Below are 27732 nucleotides of genomic sequence, written 5' to 3'. Positions count from 1 at the left end.
TATATATAAACCCCCCCACTCATGTACTTAGTACTCGAGCCCCATATCTCGAGCAGTAATTTCTTTGCACTGTGGTCAGCTCCCTCTGAATTTCAACCACCTGCATAGGTGATGCCTGGTTTAGAGGTCTTTGTGTGTGTTTATTCTAGGTACCTGCTGTTGAGCTCTAGCTCCAGCTCAGTTCTTTGTCTTCAAGCAAAGTCAGTTCCTGGGTATCTCTTAGTTCACCTCATGTTTGTGTCACCTGCGTGGTAGTGAGTTTACTCAGTCAGTTCAGTCAATCAGTCAGTCAGTCAGGCAAGACCTTGAGTCCACCCAGCAACTCAGTGCTAAAGCATGGTATACAGGTACCTTCTTACGTGCTCTGAGTCCACTCAGCAACTTGGTGCTGAAGTGTGGTATATGAGCTTTGTTTTACGTTAGTCTCATTAGGTTGATAGCACATGGCTGTTTTCCAGTGGTCTCTGTTGGCATCACATCTCTGCTTGTAGTTTATCTTCAAGTAGATTTATTTGTGAAGCACTCACAGTCTCTCTTTATAAGCATATCCTTGCTTGCAACTTAAATTCTCTCTCTCGAACACCTGAGGCAAAAGTCGACCTAACACCTGGTCCACTTAACTCGGTTAGAAGGCAAGCTTAGTTCCTCCCTAACTAAGTCTTACTTTCTTCACTCATGATACCATGTAGATGAGGAGCTTCCCTCTTCATTTGGATGGGCACCTGAAACCATAAACCTCTTTCTTTGGGGACCATATAGAGGCACACTAAGATTGTAAATCTCGAGCATAAAGCACCTGCCATTGCACTCTGTCACTTAGAGCATTGTCCTCACGTTCCCATGCCATGCATGATGAGTCTTGCATAAATGCGCATGAGCCTCAGCAGTGGAGTTAGGTATGTCATTGATGCCTTGTCAGCTGAAGACATGCCTAACGAGTTGCCTCTGCACACAGATGGGTTATATAGGTCAGCCACATAGATGAAAGGCTTTCCTCCTCATCTTTTCTGATCTCTGTCTGCCATGGGTTCATCTTTGCTGTTAGACCTGACCGCATCTTGTCTGACCTCTGCCTGCCATAATTCATAGCCTTTTTTTTGCTCTTCCTGCCCTCCTTCCCTTTTCTTTTATCCTGTGCTTGTTGGACTCTGCTTTCTGCTGTTGCTTTGGTCTCTGGTTCTGTTGTCTTGTGTCTGACAGCCTCTGTTTTTGTTGTCTCATGTCTCTTGGCCTCTGTTTGTTTTGTCTGTGCATAGTACCTGCTCATCGTGTACCAGCACCCACATACACTGCACAGCGCCCACACATGCTGGCCCACACCCTGTCCAGTTGTAACAATATCATAGATGCCCACACTAGGTGGTAGGTGCAGTTTTTTTGCTTGCATAACCAGCCAAAAGTTAGGCAAACAAGAACCTGTGTTTAACCGGTTTTCATTCGAAAAAACTAGGAGACAAAACTTTCTTTCCCGCTAGTTTTGTTGTGTTTCAGCCTCTTTTGGCCGGTTTTGTACCAATTTACCCCAATGTACGACCGGGGAACAATTGGTTCTTGTTTTCCCAATTTTGGCCGGGTTTCTTCAAAAAAAAAAACCGTGCTTACCACCCTGTGCGAGGATGCCTCAACGGCGGTTTTCGGCTAAACCGCCATTGTTTGCTCATACACGTTTTCTCTCCCGCGCGAGAGATATCACCTCGTAACGTTGATTCGGTCGATAATATCATAATACGGTCACATAGGAGGCGCGTCTCATCACGCGTTATGGTCACGATGATTTCGTCGCGTCACTGGCGGAGCCGCAGGTTGGCTCTTGCCTGACTTGGTCTTGCCCATCGTCGCCAGCGACGCACACTACAATCTATTCAACTTTTTAAAATTGTTTGGCATAGCATGCAACAAGCAACTCCGGCACCGTCATATCATCGCCCGTCGCCACCTCCAGGAGCAAGCACGGTGCATTCTACGGCCACCGCAGATGACCATCCAGTCGAATACCCCGTGCCCCCGCAGAACGACGGGAGCGCGCCTTTCTATGTGCTGTCTGCCCTGTTCGACAGACTGCAGAATGAACGGAAACCTGACAAGCGGCGAAGGCTCCTCGCCACGTGGTTCAATGTATGCATTCGTGTTCATGAGGCGTAGTCAGCGTATCAATCACATCATCTAGCACTGGCGGGAAGACAAGGGATACGACTTGTACCCCATTTTAAGGCTCATTTTGCCCCAGGTATGACCACCGATTCTGCGGAGTTCATCGAAGGCTCAAGTCCGCAATAGAAAGATCGAGAGCGTGCAGTCTACGGGCTTAAGGAGAAGGCTCTGGCTAAGATTTACATCAGGATGATTCCTTTGCAGAAACAAGACCGGGATGCTATCAGGCTTCTGAACTGGAAAAAACCCGCAGACAAGGAGGTCCGTCTGTCCTATCCCATAGTGTACCTCGTATTGATGTTCGCCAGGCTTCGGCGGGAGACTTTCCAACTGTCCTCTATGAGGTCATCAGCAAACGGTCTTCTGTCATACAGGGCTCGCTCTCTGTCGAGGACGTGAACGATGTTCTTGACGAGCTTGCCAAGAACGGGGGCAAATCGTAAGCGTGTCGTGCTGAAGCCCTAGAAATAAGTCTCATTCTGCCCAGTGAACCACAAGTGAAGATCATGACCCGAGTCTATAACAGCATGACTGCAGAAGAACAACGATGGTTAGTCCGAATTATCCTCAAAGGTAAGTGTGCCTTTCATGCGAAGCTTCTCATTAGGCTTAACGTAGCGTTATTCAGACATGGTAATTTCAGTAAAGGAAACGACCGTGTTCTCCGTATTCCATCCCGATGCTCATGATCTCTTCAATACCTGCTCTGATCTCAAAAAAGTTGCATGGGAATTGTGGGATCCGCAGCGCAGGCTTAATGAAGAGGCATGTATATAACCAGTTACCGTGCTTGCGAGAGCTCACGATCGTGAGATTGCATCACACAGGAAAAAACCGTTCATCTCTTTCGTGCGTTTGCACCTATGCTCTGCAAGCGTCCAACCAGGCGCATCGAAGAGTCTGTCAAAGACATGGGCGGAAGCAAGTTCGTCATCGAGGAGAAGCTCGATGGCGAGCGCTTGCAGCTACACAAACGCGGTAATGAGTATTTCTACTGTTCCAGGTACGACACGCCTATTCAGTCAAAAATGCATCTGCTTACGATCATGACGCAGGAAAGGCAAGGATTACACCTACTTGTACGGCAAACACGTCGGATCGGGTAGTTTGACCCCTTTCATTGAGGACGCATTTGATCCAAGAGTAGAAGAGTAAGCGGTTTGTATATACCCTGAATATTGTTGCTCATTGTGCCGCAGAATCATCTTAGATGGGGAGATGCTCGTATGGGACCCGGTGTCTGAGCGAAATCTTCCCTTCGGAACGCTGAAGACGGCTGCGGGAGGTATGTGAAATGCTCCGAAAGTACAGAAGACTGCTTATCATGCGTCCAGACAAGACCAATAAAGAGTTACGCCCGCGACCATGCTGTATGTCGTCCAAATACCGCTTCATAAACTTGCCACCTGATGCATTATTCACAGTCAAAGTCTTCGATCTACTACATTTGAATGGGCAGAGTCTTCTGCAGAAGTCCCTAAAATTCCGGAAAAACAACCTTCGTGCATGTCTGAGCGAAGTCAAGGGTCGCCTGGAGTTCGTCACGGAATTTGAAGGCAAGACGGCACAAGACGTCCGGCAATATATGGAGATTATCATGAACAATCGTGGCGAGGGGCTCATCATGAAACATCCCGGCTCCGAATACGTCCTTAACGGACGAAACAAGGATTGGATCAAAGTCAAACCTGAGTACATGGTTGGTAACATGAGCCGGCTCTTGGAAACTGGCGAATTGACGTACGGCGTACAGGATAACATGGGTGAAACCGTCGACGTGCTGGTTGTTGGTAAGTAATATGTAGTTTCAATGAATGTCTACCAAATTGACTCAACAGCCGGCTGCTACGGTACGGGTCGACGCTCTGGCGGCGTTTCTACTCTCGTGTGCGCGGTGCTCGATGATCAGCGAGCTGCGGGAGATGATGATGGCATGAAGTGCGATCTATATGCCTTTTTTTGTTTTTGCTCTTGATTTTATCTGTCCTATTTCCAGGTATCGCACCTTCGTTCGCATTGGATCTGGCCTAACGTTTGCGGATTACGTCTGGATTCGTCAGAAACCATGGAAGGAATGGAACCCAAAGCAGCCACCTCCCTGGCTGCTGACTGCGAAGAGGGGTCAGGAAGATAAGGGCGATGCCTATCTAAAGCCGGAAGAGCAAGTACTACACCTTACTTCCTTCGTAGATCCTAACGTCTTGTCCAGTTCATTCATTATCAAGGTCAAGGCCGCAGAGATCACTCCCACGGGTGCGTCTTTTGAGTATAATGAAATGTCGAGTCCCAGCTCACATGTTGAATAGATCAATACCACATAGGCTATACCATGCGCTTTCCTCGCGCTATGATGATTCGTGAAGACCTCGGTATCGAGGACTGCATGACTGCTAGTGCGGTCTTCGAGAGTGTCCGCTCCGAAAAGAAGCGGAAAGCAGAAAGTGGGGGTGGGGGTTCAAAGAAGAAGCGCAAGGCAACCGCTAAGAAGGTGCGTCGTCTTAGCCATCGAGCCTTTGAAGAGTCCTCAAATCTGGACTGCGAAGCCTACTGTATTGCCTCACTTCAACGTCGCCGAGGATCTGAAAGACGTCAAGGTAGAAGGCGAGCTGTTCAAGGAGTTTACTTTATGTGCGTTCAGTTCTGGCCAAGACCATATGCTTGAAGCTGAGGGTATGCATCATCAGTGGTGGCGTCCGATCCGAAGTCCAGAACAGGTGAAAGTGACAGAAAGGAGCTCATGAAACTGCGAGTGGCCCTCACGTAGATTCTCCGTTTTGTTGCTCACAGCTAACAGGATCAAGGCGAATGGCGGCAAATTTTGTCAAGTTATCAATAACCGGCAGGGAGAGAACACGATGGCTGTGTACGATGGTGCGACTATTCGTAAGTGTAGCCGCATGCTATTCGTATGCATCGACACCAGTAGAGGCATTTGACTAACGCGAGTCGGGATAGCCTACGACATCAAGATGATTGTGGACAGGGGAACTCATGACATCGTCAAACCTGAATGGATCAGAGACAGCGTTGCAAGGGACGAGTTGGCACCTCTAACGAAGAAGTACGTGGGATATCTGTTGTAGTGCTTGCACGGTGGTCTGATCGGCGTGAGCAGGTATCTCTTCTTCGCTACGGAAGCCCGTCGGAATACTGAGGAATATAGCCTGGCGGAAGGTGCTGACGTTGAGATGGAGGAAGCAGTCGCAGGTGCTCCTCCATCACCGACTGCGTCATCCGAGACAGAACCGGAGACGGAGGAGCTGACGCGTGCTCGGGATGAGCCAAAAGAGGAAGCCGATCCCACCTTGTCCGAGTGGTTCAAGATCAGTGCAAAGGACGTACATAGGGGAAAGGTGGCAGCACAAGAGGAAGAAGTTGAGAGCGAGACCGAGCCAGAGTCGGACAATGAAGATGTGCGCGACAAAAACGCTGAGATTGACGAATTAGCAGACGAGATGGGGGACGACTGGTTCGAGGTTTCTGCCCTCGGGAGTGTGAGTGTCACCCCACTGTGGCCCAGACAACGCTCATAGCTGGCTCGGATGCTTCGCAGGCCGAGCCTGATATCAGCGAGTCATCGACGCAAGCCTCCGAACTTGCCAAGATGGGAGAAACTGAGGAAGCTATGGAATACGACCAGGAGCTGATTTTCAAGCACCTGTCAGTCGTCTCTTAGTTAGCTTTTCAAATGAAGCCGAGCTGTTGACTGACCTCGTTACGCAGATGTTTTTATCTTGATTCTCCATCAAATGCCAGGACGAATGGTATGGTCGTTAAGGCCAAGGGTGCAGAGGATCTCGATGTACAGTTAGCCAATCGTGACATGAGTGCGCGTTCACGTATGCTCACCCTTCTCTCCCGCCAGTTTCAACGAGCTTGCGCGCAAGATCAGAGCAAATGGCGGCAAGGTCACCGACAGCCTCGATGAGACGAAGCTTACTCACGTCGTTTTGGACAAGCGGGACACTTCTCGACGTGCCGAACTTAACAAGCGGACATCGAAGTGTGCTCTTTGCATTCAAGCTATGGGCATCGCTGACCATATCTTCTTCCAGGCCGAAGCGCAGACATCTCGTCGTCACCGACTTCATCGAAGCTTGTCTTGAGGAAGACACCCTGCTGGATGAAGATTGTGTGTATCTACGGAAGGAGCGCATTAACTTACTGACTTCTCTCTTCAGCTTTTGCTCCTTAGCTGGACGACGTCCGTGAGCTGTAGATCGGAGACCTGATACTCAACGTTGTAATCGCTTAATGCCATTATGGAAATTTACTGGTGACCTGGATGGTTGGACTTGGCCAGTTGTCTTGAGCTCGCAGGTCAGCCCAAGCAAGCCTATACGAGCCGTATCCACAGTTAGCTCAAGTGTACTAAGAAATCCGTTGTGCGCACAGAGGAATGTTAAGGGCATTGGCGAACGGTCTGTATGCGCGCACTTGCTAGAACGGTACGAGTCGTGATCCGTATTCTTGTGCACGTCATCGACCAGATCTTAGTTCAGAAAGTAAAGACTGTCGGAAAAGGAACGAAGAAGCGTGGATGCTACGCCATTACAGTGCTGCAGTGCCCCTTCTGTGCGGAAGCCCCGAGAGAGCTCGAGACCATGTCGCAGAAGGCAAAGTATTAAAAGTGGATATGCGGTGCTCTTCAAACAGTGGTAGCGCCATGCTTCAATCATGAATATTGGAAGTGAGAAACAAATCGTGTTAAACCCAACTTCCAGTATACTTACACCATACGCAAACCGCCGGTCACGCGTTTTGAGGGTGTGGCCGGATGTGGGACACGGGAAGCTCTTCAGCCATGCGCTCGAAGTACGGAATTTCCTCTGGCAACATGGCGTCAGGTAAGTAATGTCGGCTTACAGAGAACAAATGTCGGAAAGCTACATGATGCCAACGATATGTGAAAAAGTCGGAATGGAGCGACCAAGAGTGCCAAGGTGGAGACAGGGGAGCGATACATTAGCTATTAGCTGAAGCAACAAGCGACACAAAGCGAGTGAGCGACAGAGACGATACAGCGAAGAGAGGATGGAGACGTCATGTCGGTTCGTGAGTCATGGCCAGTCCATCGGGCTGCCAAAGGAACATACCGGACGACAGGAGTACATACGACGATATGACTGCTGAAGTAAGAGATGTGATAACCAAGAGATGAACGTACGAGAGCTGGATGCGGAGATGATTATGGGACAAGATTGGATAAGATAGAAAGAAGCAGGCAGTTCACCAGTATCGCGAAGGGCTTGGGATGCTGGGGCTGTCATACAAAGCGCCGTGTTTCCCAAAAAGCGAGCTCTCGGGGCTGTCCTGCAGAGTGAACTCCTGTGAGTTAAGACGGCTGATTTCTTCCTCGAGGAGTGTGGCGGGGTTGTATGGGTCGTGAAAGTGGGACGAAGGTGTTCGGAAAGGTGAGTCTATACCACCAAACAGACGCTTGGGCGTGAACGGTGACAGGTCAACGCCATTAGTCTTGGAGCCCGAGCCACCCTGCTTTGGAGTGCGCTTCCGGGACGGTGTGCGCGGGTGTGGCAGTGTCAAACCAGTATCATCGGGTGGCGGCATGCCGGATAGGAGGGGAGCTTGTGGGAGGAAAACAGCCGCAGGTGGAGGGTCCAGGTTGGATTTGTAGTGCGCCAGGCTGGGTGAGGGGCTCATGTGAAGCCCGCGGTGAGATAGCGGTGTTCGCTGGGGCGACAGTTGGATGGCAGTGCTGCCGGATATTTTGCGCTGTCGAGATGGTGTACATGGCCTGGGCGGCGGAGTTGACAGCCGGGGAAGATTAGCGGTCTCCGGTGTTGGATACATGAGCGTAGGACTAGGTGAACGCATCCGTTGCTTCCCTTTCGCAATCTTGCGCCACTCGGTAGTAGGAGATTCTGGAGCTTCCGGAACAATGAATGGAAGTCCCTGAAGCATTCTTAGTCGCATATCGATGGGCATGAATCTGTGGTGCATACCTTCCTTGAGCGCGCGCTGCCCTTGACGGGGGTTTCTGGTTTATCTCGATTGGCTTTTGAGTGGAAGCTGGAGTTTAGCGCGTCGATAGTTCCCGGTGACGCCAACCACTGCGCGGTGAGTTTATCAACTTCATCCTCAGTGTCCACAGCAGCAGGCCCTGGGGTCCTTTGGGCAATCGATTCGCCAATACCGGAGCTGCCTAGAGAGGACAAAGGTGGGCTTGATGCCGAGCTCGATGAGGACGTTAATTCGGGAACAGAAGAAGAAGACGAGGAGACCAGCATAAGCTTGCTCGGCTCCGGAGAAGCTGTTCGCGCCGCGGTAGAGATGGTATCCGGCGGCCCCGTTTCAACCGAGCCTGCTCGGGATACGGAAGCTGACGATGGCTGAGATAATGACATTGCACGGTGGTATGCAGAGGTAGGTGGTAGCGGCGGGAAGAGAGCTTCTGCAGATACAGCCGCTGATGCGGGTGTTGACACAGGGATAGGTGCAAGCGGCGGCAGTGGTGGTACGTAGGGCCGATAGTAAGGTTGTTGCTGAGCGTTCGCGTACATTGGAGTATAGAACGGAGGTATGATTGGAGCAGGATGTGACAACGAGGAGAACGGTGTGAATTTGATGTCAGCGCCGTTACCAACGGACCTCTTACGCTTCTTGCCATCTCTTGTCAGGGTATCATCTATGCTAAACTTGCGCTTTGGGCCAGATTTTGTCGTAGCTGGCTTTGCCTTAGCCATATCTGCACATAGGGACTTCCTGAATCCACCGTTCGCGAAACACGGAATGTCGCAGTCCCAGATAGCCCACAAACTTTTGCCTTCGTTCCGTCCACGAGTAATTTTGCGGAAGACAGCCATGGTACTTAACGCATGTCTGATAGAGTTCATCCAGGTCTGTTCGCCACGTGTATAGTAAGGGTATACAGTCGTTATCCATTCGTATATATCCTGCAGAGTGAGCCGATGTTCAGGCGACGAGAGAATAGCCTGGCCGATCAGGGCAGCATAGGAGAAGTCTGGTTTCTCTTTCGAGTAAGGTCCTGGCGGTAAGGTGTACGGAAGGTCGTCAAGTTCGTCTTCTTCCGAATCGGGCGTGTCTCGCATCGGACCTGGAGACGATACGATGTTCACAATACGCGCTGGACTAGATTGTGGCGTAGAGGTATGTGACGATGATGGCTGAGAAAGGACATGTCGATTGATAGGTGTCTTAGGTAGACGGGAGCTAGGAGCCTTTAAGGTAGCAGCGCGGGTCGATCTCCTCGGTGTTCCAGGGGCCACCTTGGCGACCACATCCTGCGAGCGCATGAGTATAATCCACATGAGCACCATCCATACCGTTGAGTAAACAACAATAGCTGACCGGAGATAGTTGCGAGAATGACGCTTCACCGATGACCCGTTCACTATAGTATTTGTAGTGATGCGGCGTACCTGGTATTAACTACACAGCCACTCATATGTCAGCGATCTAGACAAAATGGGACGCGTCGTGCTCGTCGTACTCACTTGGGGAGTCCTGCTGCGCGAAGGGGTGAGGTTGTACGCCTGAGATACGCGTCGGCTATCTCGTGAGCGAGACTTGGATTCTGTGGAAGTGGAATAGGAGTCCACACGTGGAGTCTGAGTATAAATACCGCCTTAGATAGTACGAACCTCGTCTCTCCTTCTTCGTCTGCTTGCTTTTGCCCTCCAATACCCTCTCCATAGTATCCATCTGCCGCCCGAAGATGGTATGTTCGACTGGTTCGGCTTTAACCGGAGTCTTTGGTGGCGTTGGCGGTGTATTCTTTCTGAAGCTATGCGAGAACGATACAGTACGAGATCTGCGCAAACTTCGGCTCTGCACAGTTGATTCTGGCAGGGGCTGAGAGCTGCTGCCTCGAGATAGATATGCTCGCATCTGCTCCGTGTGCAACACGAGGTCTTCACGCGTCAAACCGAGCGTGCGTAGAAGGGAGGAGATAGGAGAAGCAGGATTATGCTGAGGGTGAGGGTCGGCCATCGTCGTTTACGACAGTAAAGGGGATAGAATGGCGACAAGGTGGGAAGAGACAGAAACAAGCCCGGACGACGGCTTCGCACAGTTCAAGGTCGATGGGCCGTAAAAGGAAGCGTGACACGGCGGTAAATTATGTCACGAGAATTACGCTAGTAGACGCGCCGTCACGGAGCACGTCACGTTCGATGCGTAGGGCGTCTGAGCGCCTTCGCAAACCCTGAAACCGTACACGATCATTGAGCAGTGAGCACGCTGTGGACGACGGCGAATAGGGATGCCGTACCATAATCTCAAGGGTGTGTGAAGCGCCACCTCAAGCTGTGCCTCGTATTGATCCAACTCGTTAGCACTCATCAAGGGTATTCGGGCCTGCAAGGTACTCCTCCCGCAGCCTGCGCTGACAGCATGATCTCATCGACAAATAGACTGTCGCTGACGAACGAGCCCTCATCAAGCAAGAATCTGCGGCCATTCGTGCATCTTTCAGAGAAGAGGACTCCTACGCCAGACATAACAATGTCGCCAAGCTGCTCTATATCCACATGCTCGGCTCAGAGGCGCATTTCGGTCAAATGGAGTGCTTAAAGCTCGTAGCTAGCCCCCGCTTTGGAGACAAGCGATTAGGCTACCTTGGGATCATGCTCTTGCTGGATGAGAGCCAAGAAGTCCTTACGCTTGTCACAAATTCGCTCAAAAAGTGCGTGTCACGCTTTCCGCCGCAATATGCGCTCATTGATACGCATTGCAGTGATATGAACCACACGAATATGTATGCTGTCGGACTTTCTCTCTGTACGTTTGCGGATATTGCATCGGAAGAGATGTCACGAGATTTGGCAAACGAAATCGAGAAGCTATTGGGGTCGAGTAACACGTACATTCGGAAGAAGGTGGGTCGCGCATCATTCGTGGAATAAATAGTCTTGCTCACCGTCCCCCATCGCAGGCTGCACTTTGTGCTCTTCGAGTAATTCGCAAAGTGCCTGAACTCACTGATCACTTTGTTTCGAAGGCGAAGAACCTCTTGGCCGACCGGAATCATGGAGTGTTACTCACGGCGATTACACTTGTCATCGAGATGGTGCAGGCCGATCCTACCTGCCTGGAAGAATTTAGGAATGTGAGTATCAAAGTTATGGTCAAATTCTGGTCTTGACTTCGTCTCGAGGCTGTACCCCTCCTTGTTCGACATCTCAAAGCTCTTGTGACCACCGGATACAGTCCAGAGCACGACGTCTCGGGAATCACCGATCCGTTCCTTCAAGTGAAGGTCCTTCGTCTGCTCAGGTTACTCGGAAAGGGAGATGCACAAGCGAGCGAGATAATGAATGACATCCTTGCTCAGGTGTGCTTCGCAACGCGAGCCACTCTGACGCGTCCACTCATCTACTACTTAGGTCGCTACCAATACCGATGGCAGCAAAAATGTCGGAAACTCAATCCTCTATGAGACAGTCCTGACCGTATTAGAGATTGAAGCTGACAGTGGCCTCCGTGTCATGGCAATTAACATCCTCGGAAAATTCCTCAGTAACCGAGACAATAACATCCGGTACGTCCGCTTCCCGCTGCCATGGCGTTATCAGACTCACCATCGGGTCAGCTACGTGGCCCTCAATACCCTCAACAAGGTCGTTTCGATAGACACGAATGCCGTTCAGCGACACAGAAACATTATCTTGGATTGTCTCCGGGACGGTGATATCTCAATCCGACGCCGGGCCCTTGAGCTATCATACGCACTCATTAACGAGGGCAATGTTCGGATACTGATTCGGGAGCTCCTTGCCTTTCTTGAGGTCGCCGACGATGAGTTCAAGCTAGGTATGACAACCCAGATCAGCCTCGCTGCCGAGCGATTCGCGCCGAACAAGAGGTGGCATATCGATACTTTCCTTCGTGTCCTGAAGCTTGTGAGTTTCGCTTACCCAATGTGTACATATTTCGAGGCTTATGAGTGCAAAGGCTGGCAACTTCGTACGCGAAGAGATCCTATCAGCGTTCATTCGTCTCGTCGCCCATACACCTGAGCTTCACGCTTACACAGCATCAAAGCTGTACACTTCCTTGCGGGCAGACATCTCCCAAGAGTCACTAACCTTGGCTGCGACATGGGTTATTGGCGAGTACGGCGACGTACTGCTGGAGGGAGGCTTAGTCGATGAAGACCAGCCTAAACCTGTGAGCCAAATTGTGCTGATACTGTTCTAGATGCTCATGTGTATCATCTCAGATTTCCGACGTTGAGCTAGTCGACCTACTTGTTTCCGTTCTGGACTCTCCTTACGCCAACTACCTCACCCGCCAGTTTGTCTTGACCGCGTTAACGAAGATATCTTCACGACCAACAACCTCGGCAGTTCAGCAGGAACGGATACAGGCGCTTCTCGCGACATATACGACCAGCCCTGAGCTTGAGATTCAGCAGCGAGCAGTTGAATTTGCTAACTTGTACAACCTGGGTGAAATTCGTGCCGGCGTGCTGGAGCGTATGCCCGCGCCAGAACTGAAACAGACCGTGATCGGCGTTGTCAGCGAGAACAAGCCGGTTGGTTCGTTGCAGCCCAGCAGGGAGGTGAGATAATCCGTACCATACACATAATATAGCACTCATAACGCACAGGACAATCTCCTGGGGGACGATATTCCCGCTACACCGGCTCCCAATGGCGCTGCTGCTGCTCCCGTACAAAGCAATCACGACCTCCTTGCCGAGATCTTCGGCAGCTCGTCAACAGAGTCCGCGCCGTCCGCAGCGCCTGCGCCTGCTGCTCTTGCCCCGAAGAGTACAGTCAATGACATTCTTGGCCTCTTTGACTCGCCTGCCCCTGCAGCGCCATTTGCGGCGCCAGCCATTGCTGCTGCACCATCCACATTCAGTCTGCCGCAGACGCAGACGCCGCCACCACAGGCACAGTCTACGGCGCCGCGGCTAACGTCATATCCAGCTTACGACAAGAACGAGCTGAAAATATCGTTGACGCCACAGACTTCGGCCCAACGCCCCGGTATTGTACATGTTCTTGCGCGCTTCCAGGTAACAAGCAATAACCCCGCGACTGGGCTGAGCTTTCAGGCGGCAGTGCCGAAAGTAAGACATATCAGTAACGTTGTGGTGGTGTATGAGCTGATAGTGGTTGTCTTGCAGTCTCAACAGCTTCAGATGCTGCCAATGTCGAGTCCGGACGTGCACCCGGGTGCGGTCGAGACGCAGCAAATGCGAGTCATCGCTCCTGCCGGTGTGAGTTCCCTTACCCACATCTTGAGAATGTCGGACTTACGACTTTCGTCTTTCTTTCAGGCCAACGTACGCCTGCGGCTGAGGATATCCTACAATCTGGGCGGACGCCAGATCCAGGAGCAGGTCGACTTTTCCGGCTTCCCGCCAGGCCTCACGGGCAATGCCTCATGACGAAGATGTACATAGACGAATTGCATACTGCTCTCTCTTCCGTGTCGTTGACACATCTGTACATTGCAGGTCACTTTGTACATCCGTCGATACGGACTATATATCATTTCCGAATATTCATACAGTAAAGGGGAATAAAGAGACAGACCTAGGGGCACCATCCGCTTGGACGCCGGGAAATGCGACTATACACATCATGGTTGTAGCCGGTTTATGATTTAGGGGTAAGTGTAACTGTTGTTGTAGCATCTACCAGTCCCGTAGAAGACCGTATGGCAAAGCTCGGTCCGCTGAGGACTCAAACTTGAAGAACACAGTATTGCCCTTCTGAAGTGCATTGCTCTCTCTATAGGTCAGAGAACCCTTGAGCTCTTCTGGTAATAAGTCGATCACAGCGCTGTGATGCTCCGGTATCCGCGCGATTTCGTTGATAGGCCAGAAATCTCTGCCTTCTAAAGGCTGTTCAATCTGGTGCCTAAAGCCCCCGTAAGCTAACGTTTCGAGTGGAGTGAAATGTCTTACACTAACTGTACATGCTCGATGGTCTTCTCCTTTGTCTCGCGCCACGAGGTTAGCTGCGAACAATGCGAGCACATTTGGACGTCTTCTGAGCTGGAGCCACGCGCTCTGCCGATGTATGATTGTTCCGCCTCGCTCACCGCTTTCGTTATCTCATCGTCCACTACATAGAGGTCTGTAACTTTGCAAGAACCACCTGTTCCGCGATGGAAGCACTTGGGGAAGGGTAGAGCTCAATACGAGTGCCCATCTCTCAATGGCAGAGAAACATGAACGGACATACCGCTGCATACCAAGTCATTACCGTGACAGCCACTCCATTGTGGTTACATGTTCTGCAAGCAAAACGGACCCGTGAATTGTTCAGGTTGGCAGCGCTTGCTCGCTCAGGATCTAATCCGCATCGCACGATGACGGATGAGAGCACATCCACATTTGGCACGAAAGCCGATGGTTCCCAATATTGTTTGCTCAAGACCTTGATCGCAGCTTCGCCGTAAGCGTCACCTTCCTCCACTTCAGGTTTGTGAGGAAGAGAGTATTTGCAATAGTGCACCTGAGGACAACACGCCTTCACCCGGCACCTATTACAGCTAAAGCTCGAGGCCACTGCAAGTGAAAGCGGGTCGACATCAGGGTTCAAGTCGGGGATCTTCTTGGCAATGAGGCCTGCTAAATATATGTCGCGTTCTTTCTTCCAGCGCCTAGTGAATGCTTCTAACGTCTTTTGTTCGATAAGGAAGTCAAAGCTGTTCTCGTCGACCTGCTCGCCAGCTGGTCCGTCGATCACTTCGCGCAATGCTGGGATACCTAGCGCAATGTCGAGTTCTGCTGGCTCTCCGGGGCGATAGTTGTATATCTTGGGCAATGTCCGGTCGAACACTCGCAGCCGCTTCTCGATCTTGTCTATGCGTTCCCGATGAAGACGTTCTGCCTTGACCTTCTCCATGAACGCCATGATAGAAGGCGCAGCGTTCCTCCATGCTGAAACGAATACCGTCATCTACATACAGCCAATATGTATAAATGTATCTGACGCTTACCACGTTCTGTGAGAGTTCTAGACTGCCGCACGGCGGACAAGCGGGCGAATTGGCGATTGTCGCTATACGACATTCCGGAAAATTCTTCGCTCCATCCCATTTCTTCTAGCTTTCCTACGATGCTGAGGAATGAACAGTATATCAGCTGAGATGACAGGGGCGTGGAAGAGCAAATACTACCTGTTATAGCGAGAATCTCTGAGGGAGCTCAACTCTTCGCCTCTTGTTTCCTTCCTAGCTTCGTACCAGCCTTGGAATAGGAAGACATGCTGCAACACAGTTCAGCCCCTTTTAAAGCTTGAATTCAGTATGTGGCCAACATACCTTTCTCCATCGTCGGAGAAACGTCATCTGCTCGGCTAGATATGAAGACCGGGCCTCGACGCTCATGCCGGCCACTCTGGCCTTAACATCTGCGACATCTGCCTCCAGGAAACATGCATCAAGCGGACACACACCGTTGCCTATGACAAGGAAGGTAAGTCATGGGAGCTTAAGAAAGCGATTATGGTAGCGGCACCCTCTGGTCCGAAGCTCAACTCTGTCCACATCTTGCACACTTTATAGAACTTCACTCCACAGAGTGCAGAGGAGACCTCCAAAGAGCTCGTAAGAACTTCCTCTACAGTCTTGTTCTCTATCCCATAGTAATAGCTTCGATTTGAGTATCTAAGAGCATTTAAGACCGTCAGTGCAGCACGCGAAATGCAAAGGAGCTAGCCGTAAATTGGACCTACAACTTCTGTTTACAGCGCTTGCAATATCGTGCGAGACGATCCCAGTAAATCCACTTGCTGTTGACCTTAAGACACTCCTATTCCATCTGTGCGTTAGCGATTGTCATGAGTATTATGAACATGCCGCATACGTGACAAATTGAGCAGAAAAGGAGATTGGCCAAGGCGGGGCGGCTCACACCCTCTGGACACTCTGGTAGCCCTTCAATGTTGCGCCAAGCCGCTTTCCAGTACGCGGCGTTTTGACGACTCATAAGCATTAAGCGAAGTTCCTTGTTGGTTCGCGCTAAGTGCAAAAGGTCAAGAGGCTCGAGGAAAGAGAATATCTATTGAAGATGCGTCAAAGGATGCCGCATCGTATGTTGAACCGTCTACTTCCCTCGAAGACCACGTCGAGCGGCATATTGAGCAAGTCTTGTAGTTTACCGCGTCGTCGCCGCGTAATCGCTTTGTTAAGCTTCGCCTGTCCGGACGGCGGTGCTGCAGTCCTCGCAAGTCCCAACTTTCCAGGGCCATAGTGGGTGACCTTGAGTTGCTTGACTTCTCGGTGCATTGAGACGGCGGTAGGAGACGGAGTTGCGGGCGACTGTCACCATTCTGAAATGGGAGCGTGGCGCGTACGAATATGACCGTGAGAAGCAACCACTGAGCCAGATGGCCAGCGACCTGGAAATGCAGAGACAGTGGGTTGCATGCTGATTCCATGCAGGATACATACAGTGTAGTATATCAAACTGCCGGGAACGGTATGTTTTGTTTGACATACCAGGCTACGAACGGCCACGATCACGGCATATAACTCGAAGCTTGAACGTTTGAACACTGGCGGCAAACACGTTGTAGCGATGAGATGTCTCATATACATCTTAAGTTCATATATTCAGCTCTTGCGACATTTTAGTGGCTTGCGCCAGTGGTCCGAGTCGCGTGACATCTCTGGGTAGCTGGGTTACTCAAGCTCTGAGGCATGGAATTTACGTGCCTCTCATGAGCAGCTGTGATGCGTCGACACGAGCACGCAAACCAAATCCGTTTGTGCTAGGTGCAAATACTCACATATCCGTACCCCTCGTTTGGCCCCTTATGCCCTGCAGATAGGCAGGCGGAACTTGAACCTGATTAGCACCCTGCGAGGGCCGCAACCATCTCGACACAATGACGCAGCCACATTCGAATATACCGAAGTATAACTGGCGCTCTCTGTGGTCGACGCTATACAGGATTCTTACCCAGCCAGTGCAAGCGGCCACAGACATTGAGTTTCACCTGCCGTTGCCCAGTACTAGCCGTGGACCGCGCTCCGCTCTGAGATGCTCAACCGAATGGGATCACGAAAATTTTGTGTTGTTGAATTGGATACAACGGAAGCAGGAGGGCGGTGTAGTACGAGCCAATATCGACGTCAAAGAAAATCGCAGAACTGGCCATACCCATTCTGCACAGCGGTCTGCTGTTCATGGGGCAAGTCTAGGATGGACGTCATGCTACTGCCCTGCAACAAATAGACTTGAGCTTCGCGGGGGTTTCGCGTGCGGACACGTTCGTCCTCATGCCAGAAGTCGCGATTTTCCTTCGGGCGCTCGACGTTGTGTCTAATATGGGACGGATATCAGTAGCAAGAAAAAAGTGGGAAAAAAGACATCGCACTTCTTGCGTAGATGTCTCACTATAGCTGTGCGGTCTGTTCTGGTTGTACTAGTCTTCTGTGAGCAGCTTCCGCATTGCCACCAAGGAGGAGAGGTCGCCCAGCGGGTGTGGCTATGCTTGACGTAGGCTCGCTCCAGTTCTCTGGCCACATCCGCATGTCGTTCGGAAACGACGTACAGACTCTTCGCCGCGGCATGAAATTCTTCATCATGTTCCGAAAGAAGATGACGGAACTGAACAAATCATCGCGAGGGCGTGAGCGAGCTGGAAGGCGTGGAAATTTTTAAATACTGGACTAACCGCTGCAAACCAGGTCATCACCAGAGCACCTGCCTCCGGATCACAAGACTTGCAAGCCAAGCGAACCGCCGAACCTTCTAGGTCTTCTAAAGTCGTCCGTGCTGGGTCGTAGCCGCATATACGAATAATTGACGACAGCCTTGAGACATTGGTTTCGAAAGTACTCGGCGTCCAGTATTGTTTGGCCAAGCTCTTGACAGCGGCGTTGCAATACACGTCGTCCTGCTCCGTAGTCGGACTAACGCACCTGCACCGGTGTGTTTGAGGATGAGCCGATGCACTGCCGCACGCCTTGCAGGTGAAGCGACAAGCTACCGCTAGGGTTAGAGGATCGGCGGAGGGATCGATGTCTTCAAGGTCTTGGGTTACCAGCGCGGCAAGACGTGAATCTCGCTCATTCTTCCAATTCTCCACGAACGGTGGCAAAGCCTCCTGTAGAAAGTCGAAGCTACCCTCGTCGACTGTCGCTTCTGATGGGCTATCAATCACTTCTCGTAGCTGCGAGATGCCCAGTGCAATATCAAGCTCAGATGGCTCGCCTGGCCGGTACGAGTAACGTGCCGGCAGCACGCGATCGAAGATCGTAAACCTTTCCTTTAGTGCGCCTAGATGTTCCTGTCGGAGGCGTTCCTGTTTCACTTGCTCCATGAATTCCAATAAAGGAGGCGCAATTTTCTCCCACACTATGATAGTCAGCTCGAGCGGGGGAGTGAATGGATGGTGCAAGCTTACCTCGATCAGTAAGCTCTTTGGGTTGTTGTGCGACAGGTAGACTAAACAGCTTTGTCCGGACATCCTGTGACATCGCTTCCAGTTCATCCTGCCATCCGAGGACTGCTAACCGCTGGCAAATCCTGAGCATGAGAGCATGGTAAGCTGTGAGTGCGAAAACAATGGCCATGCCAGAAACGCACTGCTGCTGCCGAGCTTTACGGGCGACATCAAGCTCCGCCTTCCTCGCGTTCTGCTTGGACCGAAACCAGCGGACAAGAGTGGGGACTAGCTGCGAGAGCGAAATGAAGATCGGTATGGGTTGCAACAGTATAGGGCTTGACAATACTTACTTCTCTCCATTTCGCCAAATAGTGAACTTGCATGGCAATATATCCCGTCCTCTCCTGCAAGGTCATGGCGGACAAGATGCCTTGCATACGCCGATAGTCCGATTCCAAAATGTAACCATAGTGATTACGTATCATATAGTAGGAGTCGTGTCCTGTGTACATGTGGGTGTAGGTTAAAGGCGAATGGTGTCGGTAACTCACGGTTGACAGGTCTCTTCGACCACATCCGCAAGAGATCGCAAGGATCCACGTCCTGAATGTCTCTTTCGAGTTTCATCGAGGAAAATATTCTCCAAACATGGTGCGCCCTATGTATCACGCTATCGAGGCATACCTTGTCAGCCCACTTGTGCCTGCACGTCGGTCAGCCTTGAGTTCACTTGCAGGACGGTACCACATACAATCTTGTTTCACATTGTCGACAGTAGCGAGCCATAAGGTCCCAGTATATATGCTGGCTGTTGGGCTTGCTGCATTCCTTGTCAATTGGTAGCAGTCAGCACCCTATATAATGCCTGAAGCGCAAACAAGCCGCTCACATGGCAGTATGTGCAGAAAAGAAAATTGGCGTAGGCTGGCTCGCATGAACCTGAGGGACACTCGGGCAAGTCCTCGACGTTTTGGCGGGCAGTCCTCCACAAAAACGCGTTGCTGCGGTTCATGAGCACCGCGCGAAAAGCTTTGCTTGTGCGTGCCAGATGCAGCAGGTCGAGTGGCTCGAGGTACAACAGTATCTTCGCGGAGAAATGAGTGCGAAGAGTAAGATGAGAGGCCAGACTGTTATTTACTTCAACTACAATATCCAAAGGCATATTCGGCAGGTCTTCAAGCCTTTTGCGCTTTCGCCCTGCTAGAGAGCGGACTGGCAGCTCGGCTCGCGCAGCTCCAGCATCATCTCCGGTTTTCGACCTCGTCGTTCGACGAGGCATGGCGGCCACCGCACGCGACGAAAAAGAGAGGGATTCTCAGAACCTTTGCGGTGGGCGAAGCACAAGATTACCGTATCTCCAAATGCAGCACCCAGTGCAGGAAGCAGGATCGTGGGAACATTTTGATGGGCATATTTTCCTCGACGCGCGCTAGGGTGGTGCGTCGTTGCTCTCTCTCCCACGGCTCATCTACTTCGTACAGCGACGACGCGTCGAACACGGCGAAAGGTGTACGGTCATGGTGAGCACGACGATCTTCTTGCGCTTATAATGATGAATTTCTTGCTGTGCACCAGTCGGATTGCTCAGACGACAAATTCCCTGATCCTCTATTATACGCTTCGAGGATCCTGACTTGCCACCTGTCTCACTTGCTCTGAGAACTCTGAGCTAACAAACCTATCTCTTGCAGGCCGCCCTGCTGAATCATTCTGGCTCTCGCATTCTCGCGAACCTTCATGTAGTAGATGGTCCAGTTTGTACGATACCCATGCATTTGGATGCGAGAAAAGCATTGGCTACTATACATACGCTACCTGAGAGACAGGAAATGGATAAAGCTGCGGAGATACAACAGAAGCTACGCTCAGATGAACATCTGCAGTGGGTGGCGGTCATAAACGTTCTGACCCTCGCTCAGCTCGCCGAGGTCGGGATAAAACGGTACGAGGGCATCTGCCGCGCCGAGGTACAATGAGTTGTAAACACGCCAATAGACCTGAAAACAGAAACCAGTTAGTGAACATGCTCCATAACTACAGACGTGTTGAGCGCGCACCTCTCGGACTTTCCGCGCGGGATGGAAGAGACCCTGTAGCGTGTAGCTCAGCAGCACCCCTGGTCCAAGCGTGACGCGCATCGCTTCGACCGCCTCCATGACCGCACCGATAACATGCGGTGAAGTCTCGAAACAATTTGGCCACACGAGGTTCATGAGATGCATCATCGAGTCCTCGCAGCCGAGGCCAGCAACGCCAAGAGCAAGGTGCTTGACGATAACACTAGCGGTCTGCCGGTGGACGAGGTCGCGGTCCGTAAGCGCATCCTCGAGCATGGTGACGACCGAGTCGACGTAGTAGGCGGACTGCGGGCCCACGTATTCGAAGACGAATGTAAGCGCCTTCAAACATCCCGTGCGAACGTTGAGCTCAGCTGTGCGGTACTCGTTCAGGATGGCGGGGAGACAGGTGAAGGGACCGCAAGTCTCGGCGACGATGGCAATGGCGACAGTGCTGCAGACACGACTTTGACGCTCTTGCACGCGCAGGTTGGTGAGTAGAACCTGCAGCACATCCTGAGGACCCAAGCTCTTGGCAATGTAACCGAAAGAGTTAACAGCCGCACGGCGAATACCTTTCTTGTGCGCCTTGAGCAAATCGAGCAGCTCGAAACAGATACGCATCCATTCGCGAGCGGGTACATACTCAGCACCACGATCGGCGATACGACCAATCAAGTTGATTGTTGCTTCCTGGACTTTCTCGTGACGGTTACGGAGAATAGGCGTCAGGCGGGGCACTAGATTAGGGAAGGAAAATAATAATAATTAGCACTCAGATGCGCATATAAGGACGAGGACACTCACAGAGATCCTTGATTGGAGGGTTCATCTGCGTCATACCGACGACGTTGGCGATCGCTCCCTCGGCGGCGATAATACTGCCGAGAGTATCAGGGTACTCCTCACCGAGCTGTTCGAATAGAACAAGGCCGAGCTTGTTTAGCAGCTGGTCCTCACCGCACTGCTTAATAACGACAGCGAGGCGAGTAGTGAGGTCGGCTGCCTGCTGACGGACTTTAGCGCTCTTGTTGTTCAATCGCCAAAGGATAGTCGAGACAATCTGGGTGAGGTACGGCTTCACGCGGATGCCAAGAGCGTTTACAACAGTTCCGAAGCCGTCGAGCATGACCTGATCCTCGGTTGTCTGCTCCTGGAAGGCGTAAATGATACCGTCGACTAAGCGGACCTCGAGTCGCTCGTCGACGTCGGACGCGCCGAGAGACGCAACAACCTTGGTGATAGTTTCCATGACCATCTTCCGATACGGCTCCGCTTCGTCCTTGAGGTCGTTGACAATGCGTCCAACGATCTCGGCGACACCGGACTTCTGCGCAAGCTCGACGGTGGTCTCAACGACCTGACGATAGTTCCTACGGTCGAGGGCCATACGCCGGACCCAGAACGCTTTGAAGAAGTCGGGAAGAATGTCCTGCTTGATATACTGCGGAGTGACACCTTCAGTCGCAGCACACTGCTGAACGACCTTCAGAACGATCTTCTTCATCTCTTCGTCCGAGGTTTGGAACTCTCGAATGAGAATGATGGTGACTTCCTTGATGTAGTACGATACGTACTCGGGATCCATGAGCGGAAGAATAAAACCGATGGCTTTAAGGAACGCCGCCAAACTCTTGCCGCGATGGAGACGAATACCGACCCAAAGTGGCTTGAGGACGTTGTCGAACGATTCGATGCCGTACGGAGCAGCGGCCTCGGCGAGGGCCGCAAGCGCAAGAGCGGTCATCGTGCGGACCTTCTGCTGCTCGTCCTGTAAGCCATGGGCAATACAGTCAACAAGATTGCGGAGGTGGGGAAGGACGGCACAGCCCATCATGATAGCGATCTGCTGGACGATACGGATGCCGGTGTGACGAGCCTGCCACGACTTCTTGCTGCGGCAAACTGCTTTCAAGAACGGCAGTAACGAGGGGATACCAAGAGCGGATGCCACGACAGAGAAGGCACGGGCGGTGGTGTTACGGACGTACTCGTCGGCGTGGTCGATATCCGGTCGCATGGTAGAGATCATGTGGGCAAGGCCGGCAGCCTTCGACAAATTCGAGATAATCTCACGACCCTCAACCCGAGCATAGTAGTCTTCGTCGATGAGCAAGGGTTCTATGACGACGAGGATCTTGTGCACGTAAGGGCGGACGAGGTCATCGAGCTTGTAGAGGACACGGTCGATGACCTTGACGAGCAAGTGGCGCTCTTGGTCTTCCAGCGTACGCTCCATGAGCAGAGGCAGAATCTTGTCGAACAAAGGACCAGCACCGAATTCACGGGCTTTGTCGGTAATCTGTCTCAGAGCGGTTTTCCGAACGGGAGGCGTACCGTTCTTGATTTTGAGCAGGAGACGCATGATCTTGCGCTCCTTCATCTCCTCCACCGAAAGCTCCGTCTCGTCCTCCTCCTTGAGAATCTTGGCGAAGTATTGCGCATCTTCGGCTTTGAAGAATGCAAGGCTGCCAACGCCAGGGATCTCAGTGGGAAGCTCAGGAGCGAGGCCTGCGGCGGCTGCGGCTGCGGCTGCGTCGGAGCCCTCTTGTATGTGGAATCCACCGACCTCAGTGACTGGATTCGCAAACTTCGGGGGTCGAACGACAGGAGCGTAGCCCGGTGGTGGAGTGACGATCTGGTAGCCCTGCGAAGGAAGGATGGCATCAAGCTCCTCATCGGTAAGGTACCTGTTGTGCTTGTCGTCGTGCATGACACCGGGGGCGTTCATGATAATGGGAGTCATGGCCGGCTCAGGCTGTGCGGCAGGTGCTTGGTCCCAGCGGGAACGTTTCGGTGTCTCGCCAACGTTGGTAACATCTGCGGGGGTAGCGTCCCAGCGAGAGCGACGCTTTTTGGGGGTAGCCTGCTCCAACGCCTCCTTGGACCACTCACCCTTGTCTTCCATCTTGACGTCGGCATTCTCGTCGGACGGTTCGCTCACGTCCCATCGACGCTTGCGCTTGGCGCCGGAAGACTGAGCGAGCTCCTGGGCAGCTTCCATGAGTTCCTCGCGCGGTGGTGTCCTGTCCAGGTCCATCTTCTCCTTCCCCTCTTCCCTCGCTTGTCTCTCTTTCTCCTCAATTGCTCGTCTGACTCTTTGTTCCTCCCGTTCCAACATCTGCAACCTCATAGCATCCTTGTAGCCGCCCTCAACATCCTGTCCCTCGTCTGCAGCTTTGAATGCATCTGCGCTCTCGTTCGCTACGCGGCTGAACCTGCGGTTGTGGTAGTCGGACTGGCGAGCGGCGATCTGTCGCTTTGACGCGGTCTCGGCAAACGGGTCGAAGTCTTCCTCTTCTGCGAGTTCTGCAAACTCCTGAAGCACTTCTTTCGGTGCCGTGAATGAGTCGACTAAGCGGGGTTCGTCTGAGGACATGGTCAATGCGAGGGGTAGTATGGGTTAGTGACAGAACGGTGTGGAAGGCCAGTGCGGAGCGCTGAGTAAGAAGCGCCTTATTTCGATCTCAGAATGCTCCGCTGATCAAGCTCTGGCTGGGCGGCGCGGAAAGTATAAACTCCGCTTTAACCTGTGCCACAACACTACGACGCGGCTCGTATTGGTGGAATAATCTTTCAGCTATTTTTTTTTCAAGACTACCGAAGCTGTCTACTGCCCATTTGCATTGACATGGACGCTTTCTCTCCTGAGCTCTTGAATGACGGCCTAAAACGTGTCGAATGAGCACCAAATCGCCGTAACAAGCCGAGAGCGCACCGCCAGTGCCTCTGGATTCACCCCGCTTTCAATCATACTAACACACGTTGCGAGAGTCTCTTTGTCAAGCTGCGTGTTGAGGAGCTGCGACATCTCGTATAGGACTAGCCGTAGTTAGTCACTAAACCGCTCAAATCTGGCGGGCTTTGCCGCTTACTGTCCAATGTTTGCTGTGCAGAACTTATGCGGTCTGCATCTCTGCTAGACATCGCGGCGCCGCGTTTGTCAGATGAGGACTAATCGGACGTCTGGTGAGAGCACCTGGGCTCTCCTCGTGGTGTCCGGTGATGATGGTGTGAACTTGCAGCTTGCGCTCAATCCAAAATCTGATCTGTGGTCCGATCCAGCATTGCAATCATTAGTCATTCACGATTCCCGTGGTCATCTCGAACACGACATTGAGCGCAGTACAAACTATAACTACGCCAACACACCGAGTCATGACCCTCAAGGTCTACTCGTGCCCCACCTCTAGACTACATCCGACATGACTTGGGAATCTCCCCTGAAGGGCTACGAGAACGCAGAGCCGCTGCCTACCACAACCAACCAGGATGGCAAGTCTCTCCACAACCCTCCCGGTCCGCTGTCCTCTGCGTATGAGAAGTTCCCCGAACCCATAAATATGTCGAATAATGCCTTCGATTTCCATGGTGAGCATCACCGCTCATGTTATCTATCACCCGCCGCTCACCATCGAGGGTAGTTTACTACATGCAAGCCGACCCTGCACATACAAAGTACGCCAGGGAATTGCATGAGCGCATAAGGCGCGAGTTCCCAGAGGTACTATAGCTTACGAACCTGCTGAGTGTATGCGCCGCTCACATATTGCACTTCCTTTAGCTGCGCATCTATAGATTCTGGGACAAACCCGTCGGCCCCCACCCGACGGCCATGTTCGAGATCAATACGTTCACACCTCACCAGACCGGCGCCTTGTTCGGCTTCCTGGTCGTCAACCGTGGCCCGTGCTCGTGAGCGGCATCTATGACTTATTGCATATAATATCTGACCGACATCACCAGTGTTCTCGTGCATCCCAACACAGACAACGCCTACAAAGACCACACGGAGCGTGCCTCCTGGATCGGTCCTCCCTGGCCCATCAATGCTGAGCTTTTGAAGTCTCTTACCAAAGGAAGGATTTGATAGCACTTCAGCGAGAGATTACCTCTATCGCTCTGACGTGTGCAGGTGCTTTACGTGTAATTTGAGCATGTTCGGGGCATTCAGTTCTTTGGGTCACGGAATATACAATTCAGCTCGCTGGCCTGGACAGACCATTCGCTTGTGATTACACCGAACAAGCAGACTAAAGGCTACCGATTTGAGACGACGAGATGATGAATTTACCAAGCAGATTTCATCTTTCAGTAGCACTGGGAGTAGTCTGCAGGAGGTCAGATCAGTCGTGGTGCAAGGGCATCGTCGAAAAAGGTGCTCACAAGGGTTGGAAACGTGGCAGGTGTATGGACTAGCGCAAGCCGTAGAGCCGCTGTAGCCAATGCCACCGCATTGGCCCCACTGAGGGACGGTGCCGCCAGCGGGCTGAGTGGGCGAGGTCGTGGGGGGCGACGAGGAGCCGCTGGGTCCAGAGGGAGAGGAAGAGCCGCTGAAGGTGGAGCCGATGTCGCCGAACTTGATGTTGGAGAAGACGACCTGGGAGTTGGGCACCTGGGCCTCGACCTGGGCCGGGACACCCGAGGTGGTCGCGCAGGTGCCGCGCGCGACACCGGGCGCGGACGCGTCCTTGTTGGTAGGGTAGTCCGAGTCGAGCCAGAGCATGCTCGCGGCGTAGTCGTCCCAGATCGAGAGCGCCAGGACCATGCCGTTCGCCAACGCCGAGCCCACCTGCTTCAGGCCGCCGTGCTGCGAGAAGAAGTCGGTGTCCCCAAATGCGGTCTTCTGCTGTGTGCAGAAGTTGTCGGTGATGCTGTTCACTGAATCGACGCCGGGGATGTTAGCAGCCGAGTTCTGGATGACCTTGCCGTTCTGGACGTAGATACGACGGATCTCGGAAAGCGTGCCAGTGGAAGTGTTGTCGCTGGTGAGGAACTGGGTGACGACGGTGAAGGGCTTGGAGGTGTCGACGGTCAGCCCCGCGCCGAGGAAGGTCTTGTCGCCCATGCGGAAGGAGTTAAAGTCGCAGCCGTCACCGTCGCAAAGACCGGTGTTCCGATCGCAGTCATCTCCAGAGCATCGGGTCTGACCGGTGGTAGTGCAAGGATGAGGGGTGTAAGCGGCGGCGTCGTTGTTGGCCTCCCAAATATCCATCTCGGTGCAGCAGGTACCGTAGCTACCAGTACCGGTATTGGTACCAGTCGCATTCCAATCTTCAACGTTGGCCTGTGCGGGGAGGGGTGAGGATCGTGGACTGGCTGAACAATGAAGTGCAATGCTTACCTCTCCATTGATGAATTTGATGTCCTTTGGGCATTGCGAGTCGCAGTAGCCTGTGCCGTACTTGGCACCGGCCTTGTTGTTGGGGTACTTGGACATACCACCGTCTGAGTCCATAGCGGAGAGATAGAGCGCGCCGTTGAGGCCGCAAGGGAGGTTCGACATGTCGACATCGAACGTGAACTCCTGGTTCAGGAGCTTGAGCATCTGATAGTGCGAGTCGTCCGACATGAGGTATACTCGAGAGCCGACGTTGGAGCCCGTGACGAACTTGAGCGTGAGTGCGGTGCCGGAGGATGTGATGCCATACGTGCCGGTGTAGTCCGCACCGTCGAGGGCGCAGTTCTGCGCGCACGTCACGCCGTCGGGACAGATCGAAGTGTCCCACGCGTTACCGGTGTAACAGTTGGTGTAGCCGGTGGTGGTGTGAACCCAACGCCAGTTCGCATCGAGCGCGACCTTGGTGCTCAGCGATTTGCATCCTCCGCTCGTCGTGCATTGCTGCGACGTGAGAGTGGGATGGGTTTCAGCGGTCTGTGTGCCAGCTTGCTGGCCGGAGACAACGGCGAGGAAGGTGAAAGCAACGAGCGCAGCGATGCGAAACATAGCGACTAGAGACCTGTGCGATGCTGCGCGTCAGCTTCAGCCCCAGAGTATGAGGTACGGGGGGCTTACAGTAAATCCTGGAATCCTGTGGAGGATGCTCGGTGCGCCCTGCTGTAGACAATCCTGCTGCAGGGGTTTTTATACATCGCTCAAGACGGTCAGCCATTCGAGTACGGTTTCCCCCAGCCGTTCGTCGTTGCCGTGAAAGCGATCCCATGAACCAAGACGGACAAATGTAGCGGCTGCACGAAATGCTCGTTCCGACGATTTCGAGGGCACCTGGCGTAGTCTTGCACCCTCTAATAGAGATTTTCTCCAGAACGCTCACGACTGCGCTAGCCTCGTGGAGGATAGCAACATTGCATAGGACGAATTTGCCGTTCTACGGGTAAACTTGGAAGGGATGGACGGCACAACGTGCGCAGGTCAGGACATGAACATGCCGACCGTGTCTTCC

At 52.5% G+C, this 27732-nt stretch overlaps 9 protein-coding genes across 9 annotated transcripts; 2 read left to right on the top strand and 7 right to left on the bottom strand.

Moving 5' to 3' along the window:
• Positions 1-1781: 1781 nt before the first annotated feature.
• PHACADRAFT_178599 (uncharacterized protein) lies at positions 1782-6346 on the top strand (the record flags this gene model as incomplete). The annotated part of the gene is made up of 26 exons (XM_007401107.1): positions 1782-2115; positions 2168-2227; positions 2278-2412; positions 2460-2590; positions 2639-2724; positions 2780-2916; positions 2979-3154; positions 3207-3302; positions 3351-3436; positions 3486-3521; positions 3576-3850; positions 3905-3941; positions 3990-4089; positions 4148-4312; positions 4361-4404; positions 4458-4639; positions 4695-4779; positions 4836-4896; positions 4946-5034; positions 5107-5212; positions 5267-5645; positions 5705-5811; positions 5875-5958; positions 6017-6154; positions 6207-6283; positions 6333-6346. The coding sequence occupies exons 1-26, from the start codon at positions 1891-1893 to the stop codon at positions 6344-6346; spliced, it is 3111 nt and encodes a 1036-aa protein (XP_007401169.1). The 5' UTR covers positions 1782-1890.
• Positions 6347-7380: 1034 nt separating this feature from the next.
• PHACADRAFT_32832 (uncharacterized protein) lies at positions 7381-10122 on the bottom strand (the record flags this gene model as incomplete). The annotated part of the gene is made up of 5 exons (XM_007401039.1): positions 7381-8064; positions 8115-9523; positions 9552-9561; positions 9627-9706; positions 9774-10122. 5 exons carry the CDS (start codon positions 10120-10122, stop codon positions 7381-7383), a joined length of 2532 nt encoding a protein of 843 aa, XP_007401101.1.
• A 775-nt stretch (positions 10123-10897) lies between these two features.
• PHACADRAFT_264433 (uncharacterized protein) lies at positions 10898-13617 on the top strand. Its single transcript, XM_007401106.1, has 10 exons — positions 10898-11009; positions 11066-11239; positions 11288-11464; positions 11517-11671; positions 11723-12032; positions 12085-12300; positions 12353-12694; positions 12743-13210; positions 13268-13360; positions 13421-13617. The coding sequence occupies exons 1-10, from the start codon at positions 10941-10943 to the stop codon at positions 13529-13531; spliced, it is 2115 nt and encodes a 704-aa protein (XP_007401168.1). The 5' UTR covers positions 10898-10940; the 3' UTR covers positions 13532-13617.
• Positions 13618-13641: 24 nt separating this feature from the next.
• Positions 13642-15762, bottom strand: PHACADRAFT_264431 (uncharacterized protein). Its single transcript, XM_007401105.1, has 7 exons — positions 15614-15762; positions 15418-15557; positions 15274-15362; positions 15094-15215; positions 14334-15034; positions 14054-14265; positions 13642-14006 (listed from the first exon to the last, which is right to left on the bottom strand). The coding sequence occupies exons 1-7, from the start codon at positions 15642-15644 to the stop codon at positions 13781-13783; spliced, it is 1521 nt and encodes a 506-aa protein (XP_007401167.1). The 5' UTR covers positions 15645-15762; the 3' UTR covers positions 13642-13780.
• A 178-nt stretch (positions 15763-15940) lies between these two features.
• Positions 15941-16413, bottom strand: PHACADRAFT_264430 (uncharacterized protein). Its single transcript, XM_007401104.1, has one exon. The coding sequence runs from the start codon at positions 16381-16383 to the stop codon at positions 16171-16173; it is 213 nt and encodes a 70-aa protein (XP_007401166.1). The 5' UTR covers positions 16384-16413; the 3' UTR covers positions 15941-16170.
• Positions 16414-17232: 819 nt separating this feature from the next.
• On the bottom strand, positions 17233-19770 carry PHACADRAFT_32829 (uncharacterized protein; the record flags this gene model as incomplete). Its single annotated transcript, XM_007401038.1, has 8 exons — positions 17233-17422; positions 17478-17710; positions 17778-18460; positions 18510-18780; positions 18842-18993; positions 19043-19194; positions 19243-19319; positions 19381-19770. 8 exons carry the CDS (start codon positions 19768-19770, stop codon positions 17233-17235), a joined length of 2148 nt encoding a protein of 715 aa, XP_007401100.1.
• Positions 19771-19951: 181 nt separating this feature from the next.
• On the bottom strand, positions 19952-23982 carry PHACADRAFT_130422 (uncharacterized protein). The gene is made up of 3 exons (XM_007401103.1): positions 21356-23982; positions 20549-21288; positions 19952-20488 (listed from the first exon to the last, which is right to left on the bottom strand). Exons 1-3 carry the CDS (start codon positions 23925-23927, stop codon positions 20357-20359), a joined length of 3444 nt encoding a protein of 1147 aa, XP_007401165.1. The 5' UTR covers positions 23928-23982; the 3' UTR covers positions 19952-20356.
• Positions 23983-24158: 176 nt separating this feature from the next.
• Positions 24159-24475, bottom strand: PHACADRAFT_105800 (uncharacterized protein; the record flags this gene model as incomplete). The annotated part of the gene is made up of 3 exons (XM_007401102.1): positions 24159-24215; positions 24267-24370; positions 24424-24475. 3 exons carry the CDS (start codon positions 24473-24475, stop codon positions 24159-24161), a joined length of 213 nt encoding a protein of 70 aa, XP_007401164.1.
• Positions 24476-24612: 137 nt separating this feature from the next.
• Positions 24613-27377, bottom strand: PHACADRAFT_264426 (glycoside hydrolase family 7 protein). Its single transcript, XM_007401101.1, has 7 exons — positions 27345-27377; positions 26673-27288; positions 25715-26615; positions 25295-25659; positions 25113-25243; positions 24973-25052; positions 24613-24919 (listed from the first exon to the last, which is right to left on the bottom strand). Exons 2-4 carry the CDS (start codon positions 27273-27275, stop codon positions 25640-25642), a joined length of 1524 nt encoding a protein of 507 aa, XP_007401163.1. The 5' UTR covers positions 27276-27288; positions 27345-27377; the 3' UTR covers positions 24613-24919; positions 24973-25052; positions 25113-25243; positions 25295-25639.
• Positions 27378-27732: the final 355 nt, after the last annotated feature.

The sequence above is a fragment of the Phanerochaete carnosa genome (genome assembly GCF_000300595.1).
Source record: "Phanerochaete carnosa HHB-10118-sp unplaced genomic scaffold PHACAscaffold_12, whole genome shotgun sequence".
NCBI lineage: Eukaryota > Fungi > Basidiomycota > Agaricomycetes > Polyporales > Phanerochaetaceae > Phanerochaete > Phanerochaete carnosa.
The sequence above is the reverse complement of the archived record's forward strand: the minus strand, read 5'-3'. Positions and strand labels throughout refer to the sequence as shown.

Coding starts and splice junctions, on each gene's coding strand:
- PHACADRAFT_130422 (XM_007401103.1), bottom strand. CDS start 23,927: ATGTCCTCAGACGAACCCCGCTTAGTCGACTCATTCACGGCACCGAAA. Junction 21,289..21,355: donor CCCTCCAATCAAGGATCTCT/GTGAGTGTCCTC, acceptor TCCCTAATCTAG/TGCCCCGCCTGACGCCTATT. Junction 20,489..20,548: donor CCGCGCGGAAAGTCCGAGAG/GTGCGCGCTCAA, acceptor TTCTGTTTTCAG/GTCTATTGGCGTGTTTACAA.
- PHACADRAFT_264433 (XM_007401106.1), top strand. CDS start 10,941: ATGTCACGAGATTTGGCAAACGAAATCGAGAAGCTATTGGGGTCGAGT. Junction 11,010..11,065: donor ACACGTACATTCGGAAGAAG/GTGGGTCGCGCA, acceptor CCCCCATCGCAG/GCTGCACTTTGTGCTCTTCG. Junction 12,695..12,742: donor CGTTGCAGCCCAGCAGGGAG/GTGAGATAATCC, acceptor CATAACGCACAG/GACAATCTCCTGGGGGACGA.
- PHACADRAFT_264431 (XM_007401105.1), bottom strand. CDS start 15,644: ATGTGGACAGAGTTGAGCTTCGGACCAGAGG. Junction 15,558..15,613: donor GTTGAGCTTCGGACCAGAGG/GTGCCGCTACCA, acceptor TCCTTGTCATAG/GCAACGGTGTGTGTCCGCTT. Junction 14,266..14,333: donor TAATGACTTGGTATGCAGCG/GTATGTCCGTTC, acceptor CCCTTCCCCAAG/TGCTTCCATCGCGGAACAGG.
- PHACADRAFT_264426 (XM_007401101.1), bottom strand. CDS start 27,275: ATGTTTCGCATCGCTGCGCTCGTTGCTTTCACCTTCCTCGCCGTTGTC. Junction 26,616..26,672: donor TCAAATTCATCAATGGAGAG/GTAAGCATTGCA, acceptor CTCCCCGCACAG/GCCAACGTTGAAGATTGGAA. Junction 25,660..25,714: donor CTGCCACGTTTCCAACCCTT/GTGAGCACCTTT, acceptor GACCTCCTGCAG/ACTACTCCCAGTGCTACTGA.
- PHACADRAFT_264430 (XM_007401104.1), bottom strand. CDS start 16,383: ATGCACCGAGAAGTCAAGCAACTCAAGGTCACCCACTATGGCCCTGGA.